Raw genomic sequence first — 11,995 nt, forward strand, 5'->3', positions numbered from 1 at the left:
CTGAAGGAGAGAGCTGCTAATGTCTTGATGGTGAAGGAGAAAAGTAGCATGTACCTTTTTGCATGTTTTTTTTTCCTGCTTGGTATTTCCTAGTGTTATTAGAGCTGCAGTGGAGCTATGGATGTGCAGTGTCATTTTATGTCTTCCTGCATGCCTTGACCAATGGCTACATGGGCAAGAACAACAAAAATTGGCTCAGTATAGATTAAGTTGGTTGTCCAAATCCTTGGCTTCTCTAAAGGTATGGATACCACAGTGATGTGAGAATGGACAGTGAGTGGAATGACATACTGTGAAGGGCAAGTTTGGAAAGCAGGATATAGAAATAAATACAAGATAGGCAATGTGGGTGTGGAAATCAGTCTGTTATTGGTATTACTGTGTATAATGCTATTTTATTTACAGCATTATGAGGTTTAATTTCAGTGCTAGCAGTGGAGAGGGTTTGATGGGATTGGAAAGTAGTTGACATCTACTGGCCCTTAGTAATTAAATTACAATTTTAAAAATAGAAGAAGTTAAAATGCTGAACTCTTTCCTCTTGCATCCTCTCCTCTTTCCTTAATAGACAAGAAAATAATTGTGTGTTAACTTCTAAAATTCTAGTGTTGCACTTATATTCTCTGAAAAAAATAACAATTTACTATGTAAAAGAAAGCTTTGTTCAGTTTATCCAATCTTTATTCAATCTGTCCATTGCTGCAATTTTGTCAAATACTTTGACATAATTACAGTAATGCCATTTTATGCCCTGAGATAGCTAGAATACTGAAACAATGAAAGTCTTATGTCTAGTGCCAGTGTAAAGATAGATGACCAACCAATAGAGAAGGCTGGGGCAATGTAGTGAAGTGAGCTGCTTACTGGAATTGGTATTGCTCCTCAGATTTAGACTTGGTGGTTAACACTGAGCAATATTTACCTGTTGCCGATTTTGGCCATCTTCTGGATGCAGACTGTCATACAAAACAGGTTCTACAAGTTTGGGGGAATCTTTAGCCCAGTTTGTATATGACATAGCACTTCCATCAGACCAAACAAAGTCGAGTTCACTGATTATATCATTCAAGCCAATCCAAAGATCATTTGAAACATCCTTTAAATGGTAAGTGAGAAAAGCTAGGAAAAAAGCCAACAGAGAAAATTAATGTGTCACGTGGTCAGTCAAAACGTCAACTCATAAACAAATACTTAGCTATTTTTTTCATTACAGTCTTGTAAAAACATTTTAATTACATTTGATCAGAAATTTACCTGAGTCCATTATTTCAAAGTTATGCCAAGCCCTTGCCCATGAAAAATCTCAAAGAATCAAAATATTTGGGAGCAATGAAGCAAGATTGAAAATATGAAAGAAACAAAAAAATCCTGTCTGACCACCATGATATTTAATGAGTTCACTTATTTCAGCTGTCAGGATAAGCTGATGGAAATATATGGCTATGTACAGACGCAAATGGAAGCTAGGGAACGTAGGCAAGGTGAAAATATGGCTCTCTTTGACATTCTACTAAAGTTGCAGAATTTAGGCAGAGGTATAGAAGCATATCCCGTTCTATTTATGAAAAAAACAGACCATGCATTCTGTATTCTTCTCTGTGCCTAAATCTACAAATGCCAGATCTGGATTTTTAATTATATCCTAATTCCTGCCTATAGATAATGTAAGACACTTTGCATGAAACATGAGGAAGCAATCCTTAGCATCACTAGCATGCCCCAAACAGATTGTTCAGTTATAAAAATATTTCATGCCATGGCCATAAAACCAGTGTTGAGTATACAAATTATAAAAAGCGTCTATTTACATACTGATGCTTGCCTTCCTTGCAGGAAATGTCCACTGCATACAGGGCAAAGGCTCTCTATTACCTAAGGGGACGTTGCACTATACCTTGAACTTGTTCATTAGGTATGCTTGCCAAGTTTCCTCCAAGGCTCCTGCAAACTCTTCTTCCAGTACTCCAAAAATCATAGCCAGAGCCAAAAAATTTGTAACACTGGGAAAAAATAAGTATAGACATTAGAGTGACAGCACAAAGAATTTAGGTATGAATTACACTAGTTTAAGTAAAAATCAGCCTAACTCAGACCCTCAAATTATTTTTTCAAAGTTAACTTGGATCTGGACCCAAGCCCAAAACATTTACAAGTTTTAAATTTGCTCTCTGTCTTTCTGCAAAGGATTGAGAAAGTCACAACAAAGCTCAAATAGCTATTTACAAACCATGGTAGGAGTCTGATGGGAATCTAATGTTTTAGCTAACTCAGAGATTTCAAGAAGCCATACACCACCACAAGTAAAAGACAAAGTGCTGACTCTATAGGAAAAACCCAGCCCAGTTGAGGAATTTGTGGAACTTTCTGAAAAACCTTTTTTGCCTAGTGTCTATGGTCAGAGTACTCTTGAGTGTATCCAGCCTTCTTTATTGTACAGCTCTTTTATTAATGGAAGTATATGACTAATTTCTTAAAAAGTGTGTTACCATCACATTACCAGTACATATTCACCCTGACAGGCTCTGATAATCATGAGCGTCCCCCATGTGCCCTCTCCATGTTTGCAGCTCATCCTCTGCTCTGTGCTGTGCCAGTACCACAGTCATAGAATTATCTTGCAAGGTTTGTGGAAAACAACAACTTTGATGACTGCAACCTGGCATGAGCTCACCTGGTGTGATATCCATGGGTGCTTTCAGAACAGTACTGTATATATTAGGAAATAGAACCCTCATTTATTAAGCACATCAATTTCGTCCCTTTTGGGAAAAGTCAAGCTTTACATTGAAGCTTGTTCAGAAAAAAAAAAAAATTGTCTTATTTCTGATTTGTTCCATCTCAAATAACTGATTTTGTGCTATGCCTGGTGCTCTCAGATTAATTCACTTTTTCAATTTTTTTGTAACATCTATACAATGTAACAGTTTTCCCAATGTGCCTCAGGTGGCTGCTTCTCAAGAAAACTATTAAAAATCTGTAAATCCACCATTTTGCAGTAATTAGCCAACGGATTGATTTTTTAATGCAACTGACAAAAGATGTCAGAGAGACAAAAGGCCTCTCGTATATCTTGAAGTACCTTCCCAAGCAGTAATATCATTGTGCTTAGATGAAAGTATCATACCTGATTTTTAAATAAAATCCAATCTGCAGGACATCCTCCTGGAGTTGAAGGTACTGCTGAAGGGAGGGTTGCATTTATAAAACTTCTGTGCCTCTCACAGATATAGCCATTGGAAAAACCACAGCTGACATCATTCCACAAGCCTGAAATCAATTGAAGTTTAGGTACGAAGACACTGAATAAGACTGAAATTTGTGGGAAAATGCACTGGTTTCTGTGCTTTTAAGTTTAGAAGCAATCTGCCTGGGAATGTGGGATAACCTGCATTAGCTCAACTCTACCTCTCCTTATCACTGTATGCAGGGGCACTTTGGTCCTGCTGTGACTGGGGGACAAGTGGCCAGATGAGATGGCCTCTCAGTGGAACCCTCCCAAATAGCTTTGTTGAAGTGAAAGATGCAGGTATAAAGTAATGCTTTAGCACTGTGTGAGTGCAGAATGTGAAACTCCATGTATTTTCTATGTTTTTGCTAGCTACTTTCTTATTAAAAATCCTCTAATTATTCAAAAATATATTATAAAACTGTCATTTTAAAATTAAAATATTCTCTATTACTAAGAAAAAATTTAAAATAACTGCTGTCAATTTATAATTATTTTTTTAACATTGCTGCTGATTTGAATAGTATATTTTCTTTGTGCAGCTTAAACCATCAGTGATCAAATTGCTGCTGCATTCCTTGTTAAAATCAGCATTCCACTTTTATGGACGTTATTTTTCCTGAAGATACCTCGGGTACAATCATTATTCTTAATTATGCATATTTCTCAAAATTGCTGGAAAACAACAGGTGAAAACTGGCAAGACATTTTTAACACTAGAAGAGCAGTGCCCATAAAATGAGTTTAAAAACCAGAGTTTTGTAACTCACCATCTTTTTTATTTAAAACCACACAATTTTCTTGAGCTTGTGCAAAGTTGGGCTCACCGTGTGCCCAAGCTGCATAGTGCACAGGGCTTCCACTCATCCAGCTGAAAAACAGCAGTGGTTGCTGAGGCAATGTCCATTAAACAGCTGAGTAAAATCTTCGTTAACATACTAAAAATATTTTTTTTTAATTACAACTGCATATCAAGTCAAAGACAAAAATACCTTTAACAGATATTTTCAACATAGTCATAGCATACAAAAATTCCACTTAGAACTGTGTTTGTGCAATGTAGTTAATCCAAGGGAGAGCACACATTTCAACATTCATTATCACACTCTGAATCTGCATTTAACTCCTTTGCAGTGGTTCCTCCAGAAGGAACTCTGGCAGTACGGTGTTCCTAAAACTGCTCTTTATGGATTTTAATTTACCTACCTGAACTGTTGATCAGCGTTCTGGATTAATCCTATGAGATATGAGTTCAGTTTGCCATTTTTTAAGATCTAAACATAAAAATATATTTCAATCAATGTTTTCTAATATTTATTAGCTATCTAATACAAAAAAGTGTAAATTTTGTATTGTGGAAGTGAGGAAATTAATGCATATTCTTTAAAAGATTGTTTATAGTCACCTCAGATACCATACAACTTAGTTTTGCTTTATTATATTTACTGACACATTCCCATTTTTGCCTGAATTACTGGTATGATCAAAGCTTTCAAAGTTCTGCTCTCAATTTTGAAAGAAAAAGTCAAAGAAGACTTAAGAAAAACACTTAGTAATAAAATTTGATATTTTCCTTGTTTTAAGCAGCTATGTAATTCTTGTGTCTCAATCTGACTGAGCTCTTCTCCTGTCATGTCGTTTCTCACACAAGAAAAGCAAATATCTAATAAATAGAGTGACTCAGAAAGGTGTGTGTGTGGCTACGTTGGGATTAGCAAACCAAACAGGATTGTGGCAGAGGTTTGAGGTACCAGCCATGCTCTTAAGTTGTCAGCATTCCCCTGCTGTGCTTCGGTCATGGTACAGGAAAACTAATCCATGAAGGATTTTTGGAATTACCAACCCACACCAGTCTAAACCTTTCTCTGAAAAGCTGTTTTGGAGAGAAACCTGGCCATGAGATAGGACCATCAAAGCTACACTGGCATTTACCTCACATCTCTGTGCATCCGTACTGGGTTCTAGTATATGATATTCAGGTAAGAGGCAACCACCTTGTCAGAAGGAGGGTTTTCTGAGAATACACCTACTCTGCCTGTTCATTGCTCCTTATGTATTTGCTCAGAACTCTATTCAGACTAGAATAAACAAGAATATACCCATCCTAGCAAACAGTAAATTCTTTTCCTTTTTTTTCCTGAAGTGAAGATTCATTTAGTAGAATAAATATTTTTTCATTTAATATTTAAACCTAATCCTAATAAAATTTTAGTAGTAGTAATATTTGGTAAAACTGGTAATGCTATGCAACAAGCACATTCTTCTTTACTTCACAAGCAGAGGATACGTACAAAGGGTGTATGTAAACCATGTAGTGTATAACATAACAAAATTTCCCCTTACGTATTTCCACAAAAATTTTCTTTCACTATTATTTCCAATAGTAGCAAGAATTCCATGATTGTTTTTGCAGAATGTTCTGGCTTTGTCCATAGAGGTCTTTTCTGAGCTGAAAAAATACTGTTTATCTCCTTTTACAATCCAGCCATCTTCTGTGACTTCATATGCTGCAACACAGAAGAGAAATCTCTGTATCCTTCTCAGTTCTTACACAAAGCTGGTGGTGTTACATCATGCCACCCTTTAGGTAAGTGAAAATAAACAGAATCTTACTGGTAGAAGGACCCAGAGGTTCTGGTTTCAAGGGCGTCCCTGTAATGAAATGGGATTTGAAAAAATGGTATCAAATATTTCCCAAACATTGAGCCAGTATAAGTGTTCAATCAGTGGAAATCAGTCTGAATGAATACTTGTTTCTGAAAAAACACTAAATAGAGAAAATATTCCAGTGTTGGTAGACTGAACAATTCTTTATGGACATTGTCTTCTATTTCAACAAGAAATTCAAATACAAAACAAAGTTTTGCTTTTTGACAAATATTTATAATTTATGTTTATAATTTATATTTAAATTTTTTTAGTATTTTTTTTTTCTGTGTCGCTGCCTTGATAAGAATTGCATTACCACTTTTTGAAAAATAAGTTCAACAAAAAATTTCCACATCACATGGAGTGTGATATTGGAGCAATGTTTCTCCAAACATGCAAGGCCAAGAGCTATAAAATGTAAAATGAATGTCACCTTTATAATCTCAAGGCAATCTGAATGGGGCTTCGAGCAGTCTTGTCAAAGGTTAGGGATCAGAACTAGATGATCTTTAGTGTCCGTTCCAACTCAAACCATTCTGTGGCTCTGGTTTTTTTTCCCATAGGAATTTATTGCAATGTTTTTGTTGCTGTATATGTAATTACATTTTATTAAGTGTGTGAACATATGCTTGGATTAGAAAAAGAAATATGTCAGCTTTTTAAAATAATCTATTTTATGATTGGTTACAAGTTTAAAAAGGAAATGGTTACAAGATTTAAAAGAAAAATCCCTAATATATCTGCTCTGGAAATATGAAGTATTCTATTTCAGCATCTTTCAGCATTCACTGCTGACTAATGATGGCAGTTTCTTCAGGCTGTAATTTCTGCCCTTCATATGCCACTCCTACTTAACAGTAAACAGAAACCAGTGACACTTTTGCTAATGATTTTTAGCTGTGGTGATTATGCAGGTGAGAACTTACAAAGGAACTTACCGGGAAAAATATCTTCACAACATCTGATAGAGATCTATGACTATTACTTTATGAGATGCTGAGACTCTGTGCCTTCGTTAGAAAATGGTTTTGAATAATTCATCAGCACAGAAATTATGATTTTAAGAAAAGTAGCAATTGAAACTAGTGTGAAGGAGCCCAGGGAGCCACCAAAGGAACATTGCCATTACTGTGGGAAGTAAAATATGTACCCAACACGTAGCTATAATTAATTCCTCTCAAATTTCACTGAATATTTTTCTCAAACATGAGCTGAGAAAAAAAAAAACAAAAAAAGCAAAAAAAACTGAGAAGCAGAGAAGATTTTTCTACTTGTATAAGAAGATGTGAACCTGTCTTTAAAGGATTAAGTTTTTGAAGCATTCATTACCATTCTTTTGTTACAGCAGGCCTGTTTTTACAGGCTTGTCTTTATGTGCCATCTTACAAAGAGACTGATTCTGTGATGCTGGTAGTGTTGTTTAATTTAGAGTAGGTGACTACTGTGTTGTTGTGTACCATCATCTCAGCAGAGGAGTGAAGTTTCACTACATAAAGAATATGGAAATTTAACATAATATTTTTTTTCTTTCTTTTCTTTCTTTTGGTTTTTTTTTCCCCCCAAATTATAGTCCCTTTTTCTTCCCTCAGTCAGAACTTCTGTTTTGACAAAAATCTGTTTTTGTGCAGAGCAGTGAATATTGCAAGGTAAGTTCTTAAGATTCCTTTCATCATATTTTCTATTATTACATAATTACATAATGAAGTGTAATTTTAGCAAGGCTTATAATGACATATACTTTTTATAATGGAAAAAAAATGTTTATTGTTAACAGCTGAAATGTTTTATTCCAAAGGTATTTATATGTCTTGACCTAGTTTTCTGTGTGCAAAATTCCTGTGAAATCAACAAAACCTTCTACCAGTATGTAACTTGTAGAACTTCCTGTTACAATAGAATGGATTCAGCTTGAATTTCTTCCTAAGGTGAGTTTAGAGTAAAAAGTAACCTACCTTTCTTTATCTCACAAATCCAGTTATGACTGTATTCACAGTGCTCCTTAATCCATGATGGGGAAGGGTTTTCAATGACTGCTCCACAATCTTGAAATGCAGCATCGTAAAAATCATTTCTTGCTTTATAATTCACCTACAGAAAAAACTCACCTGTGGTTTTTTGGTTTTTTTTTGGTTTGTTGTTGTTGTTGTTGTTGTTGTTGTTTTTTGGGTTTTTTTTTAATCTACAGGGGAAAAAAACTGTAGTCTTTAAGGAATGGGAAGTAGAGCAAAAGTTTCCAACCCCTCCTTTTCCTTCTCTGGCTGTGAAGCCAATGTGAGCTATTAAATTACAAATACCCTGCAAGAGGAAAGAAGGCTCTGAGTTTTTATGCAGCATCTAACAAACTGTAGCACTCCCACAAAAACTGGAATCAAATGAGATTATAAATAAAAAAACAGGCAAAAGAAACTTGGCAGTTTATCACCAGAGGGTAAGAAAAATCAGGACAGATCTGTCTCATGTATTTGTGATTTGGATAATAATTTTTGTAGCTGAAAGTATTCCTTTGTCTTATCACTTTGGTGATGGTGTAACCTCAGGGGGGTTTGGCCGCTTTTGTTTTTTCTTCTAATCCAGTATGAAGAATAATGATTCAGAGTTCCCCAGTTGCAAAATAGACATTTTTGGAAATTCTTATACAGCTTTCATACACACCAGTCATGGAAACTTCTCCAACAGAAAAAGGGTCAGAACAGAAGGAAACTTGCATGGTGAAACACTCACCGGAGAGCCATCACTCCAGGAAAGTCCACCATCAGGATCCAAACACTGCAAACCTATCCAGAAAGGCTGAAACGATGGGGATTTCTTTCTACAGTGAGGAAAAAAAAAACATATGGTGGAAGAGGATATATGTTGTCAGTTCTGCTCAATTTTAAAAGTTATGTGGGACAATAACTCTGACACTTACTGAACATTTCAAATGCAGAAATGTTAACAATAAAACGTACTGTTGGTCAGCAAACTCCCATTGACTAGTTCATAAAGTTCACACTTTAAAATTTCCTACTTTGCAAATGGTTGCATTGAAAACAGCACGTTGTTTTTCTACACTGACAACTTTTTTTTTCTCAGATACAAAATGTTCACGGCTGCTGAAAGACAAATTTGGTTTCAAAATGATTCACTTAAAAAAATTAGGATAGGGTCTGTGGAGAAGCATTCAACAAATTTTGTTGTTGGTTTTGTTTTTATCTGAATATAAAATGTTTGCACGTTATGACGCATTTTAGGAACTCCAAAAATTTCTTTGAAAATATTACTCATATGAGAAATTTTGTCAGGTATTTTTCTTATTGTTATATTGAAAACCAGATAGATTTTAAAGTAATTATCTCAGGAGCAAAACAAGAGTGTTATTGTTTATTACTGCATCATGTGTTGTTTCACCAAAATATCAATTAATAGACTATTCTGGCTTACTTTATTAAGTTTCCTATCACTGTTTGCTCTTCTTCATTTCTAATGGCAGCCAGGTCTCCTCCTATTCCTCTGCAGAAATCTCGGGCTTCAAACCATGTTTTCTTTTGGTCTTCTTCTCTCACAAAACCCTGTAGATGCAGGTAGAACACTGTGTTTTCAGTGTGCAAAACATAAATCTGCTGGCCGCCTTGCATAAGAAAAATAAGTAAACCTTCCTTTACAATTATCCATTCTAATACGGATTCAAAAGTAATTGAATGACCTCATTTATCACTCCTAGAGTGAAAAGTGCAGTGATATTTGAATAGTTGTGCATAAGCTTGCTACATTAATGTTTCCATTCTGTGATGTTTAGATTACCTATTTTTGGTGCTCTCCTGTTTCCCAGGTAGGATTATGGCAAAAAAAAACAATACTTACTCTGAAGCAGGAATGAATGCTATTGCTTGTATCCCAACCCAAGGGACATTTGGAAACAGAAACGATTTCAGAAGTAACAGGAACAGTGACTTCTTTAGCTAATTTTTTGCAGAGAAATTTTGCCTTTACTTCACAGTTCTGAACGTCCCACAGTCCAGCTGCATTTCCAGTCCTAAGGGCAACACAGCCAGCTTCCTTCCCTTTGTGAGATAAAAAAAAAGTTGAAATGTGTTTTAAGGTGGCTCTTTTGACATTTTTATGTCTCATGTAATTAAATTACAAAAGACTACTTGAAATATTAAGTGTAGTGTCCACTCAGAGGAGGAGCTTTGTGAGAAGAGGAAACCAGCAAGTCCTTGATCATTTCCCTTCCCTTTGAGGGAAATAAAACATAAACAGTTCCTTGCCTGCCTCTTTCCTCTGCCACTTGTGACAAGGCTTTGGCAGCCCATCACCAAGGCTGATAGGGATTTTATCCTTTCCACTCAGTTTGATTTTGCTCTTGGAAACGATGAGGGGTCAGAAAATAAATATTTTCATGGCATCATAGAAAATCATAGAATAATTTAGGTTGGAAAAGATCTGTAGGATTGTATAGTCCAACCATTAAAATCCAACTGCCAGGCTCACCACCAAACCATCAGTGCCACATCTACACATCTTCACATCTTGTAAATATCTCCAGGGGTGGTGACTCAACCACTTCCCTGGGCAGCCGATTCCAAGGCCTGAGCACCCCTTCTGTGAAGAAGCCTTTCCTGGTGTTCAATCTAAAGCTCTCCTGATGCACCCTGAGGCCATTTCCTCTTCCCCTATTACTTGTTTCTTGGGAGAAGATACTGATCTCCACCTCATTACAACCTCCTTTCAGGCAGTTGTAGAGAGTGATAAAGTTTCCTCTGAGCCTCTTTTCCTTCAGGCTAAACAACCTTGGCTTCCTCAGCAACTCCTTACTAGACTCATGTTCCAGACCCTTCTCCAGCTTTGTTGACCTTCTCTGGACATGCTGCAGCATCTCCATATTTTTTCTTGTAGTGAGGGACCCAAAACTGTACCCAGAATTCAATTTGCATCCTCACTGGTGCCAAGCACATGTATCAAAGACACTTCAGCTTCAAAGGCAAAGTGTTCATATGTGTCTCATGGATTTACCAAAGTAGGAAAACATTTTAGAATTAGGGAACACAGAGACTTCCTTAGTAGCATAGATTTAGTCCAATGGTAGGATGCCTTAAATAATCTAGAAATGAAACAACAAACTCTTGGGATAATATTAGTACAGGAAGTAATATAAATGCTGGTTTTTGTTGGAGAACACCAAGGGCAGATAAGGAAAATGCCTGCAAAATTCCTACCACAGGGTGAATGCAGTTTTATAAGTTTAGCAAATTAGCATAATTCACAAAAATCACCAATTAGAGACATAAGAGGTGAGGTAATTTCCCCCAGTTCAACCCTCTCTAAGTCACAGAATCACTAGGTTGGAAGAGACCTTCAAGATCATCACGTCCAACACATGCCCTAACACCTCAACTAAACCATGGCACCAAGTGCCACATCCAGTCTTTTTTTAAACACATCCAGGGATGGTGACTCCACCACCACCTACCCCGGGCAAACCATTTCAGTACTTTGTCATCCTTTTCATGAAAACTTTTTCCTAATATCCAACCTATATCTCCCCTGGCACAGCTTAAGACCATGTCCTCTGGTTCTGTCTGTTGCTGCCTGGAGAAAGAGGCCAACCCCACCTGACCACAGCCACCTTTTGGGAGGTTGTAGATAGTGATAAGGTCACCTCAGAGTCTCCTTTTCTCCAGGCTGAACAACCCCAGCTCCCTCAGTCGTTCCTCACAGGGTTTGTGTTCCAAGCCCCTCACCAGCCTTGTTGCCTCCTCTGGACACGCTCAAGTGTCTCAACTTCCTTCCTAAACTGAGGGGACAGAACTGGACACAGCACTCAAGGTGTGGCCTCACCAGTGCTGAGAACAGGGGAAGGATGACCCCCCTGCTCCTGCTGGCCACACCGTTCCTGATCCAGGTCAGGATGCCATTGGCCTTCTTGGCCACCAGGGCACACTGCTGGCTCATGTTCAGTCAGCTGTGGGCCACTACCCCCAGCCACACTGTCCCCAGCCTGTAAGGTTGCAGGGGTTTATTGTGGCCAAAATTCAGGACTTGGCACTTGAATTTGTTAAACTTCATCCCATTGGACTCTGCCCATCCATCCAACAATTCCAGATCTCTCTGCAGAGCCCTCCTCCCTTCCCACAGGTCGAC

At 37.2% G+C, this 11,995-nt stretch overlaps 1 protein-coding gene across 1 annotated transcript in view; it reads right to left on the reverse strand.

Moving 5' to 3' along the window:
• The window catches only part of LOC134052837 (macrophage mannose receptor 1-like), a 34,153-nt gene that overhangs the window by 8,205 nt on the left and 13,953 nt on the right, over positions 1–11,995 (reverse strand). Inside the window, exons 12-22 of the mRNA XM_062507539.1 lie at positions 9,716–9,915; positions 9,296–9,423; positions 8,597–8,684; positions 7,828–7,963; positions 5,840–5,878; positions 5,570–5,733; positions 4,433–4,500; positions 3,997–4,097; positions 3,125–3,267; positions 1,895–2,000; positions 923–1,119 (exon numbers count right to left, since the gene is read on the reverse strand). Coding sequence (XP_062363523.1) covers positions 923–1,119; positions 1,895–2,000; positions 3,125–3,267; positions 3,997–4,097; positions 4,433–4,500; positions 5,570–5,733; positions 5,840–5,878; positions 7,828–7,963; positions 8,597–8,684; positions 9,296–9,423; positions 9,716–9,915 — 1,370 coding nt within the window. The remainder of the gene's footprint in view (positions 1–922; positions 1,120–1,894; positions 2,001–3,124; positions 3,268–3,996; positions 4,098–4,432; positions 4,501–5,569; positions 5,734–5,839; positions 5,879–7,827; positions 7,964–8,596; positions 8,685–9,295; positions 9,424–9,715; positions 9,916–11,995) is intronic.

This window comes from Cinclus cinclus, chromosome 1 (genome assembly GCF_963662255.1).
Source record: "Cinclus cinclus chromosome 1, bCinCin1.1, whole genome shotgun sequence".
Classification (NCBI taxonomy): Eukaryota; Metazoa; Chordata; class Aves; order Passeriformes; family Cinclidae; genus Cinclus; species Cinclus cinclus.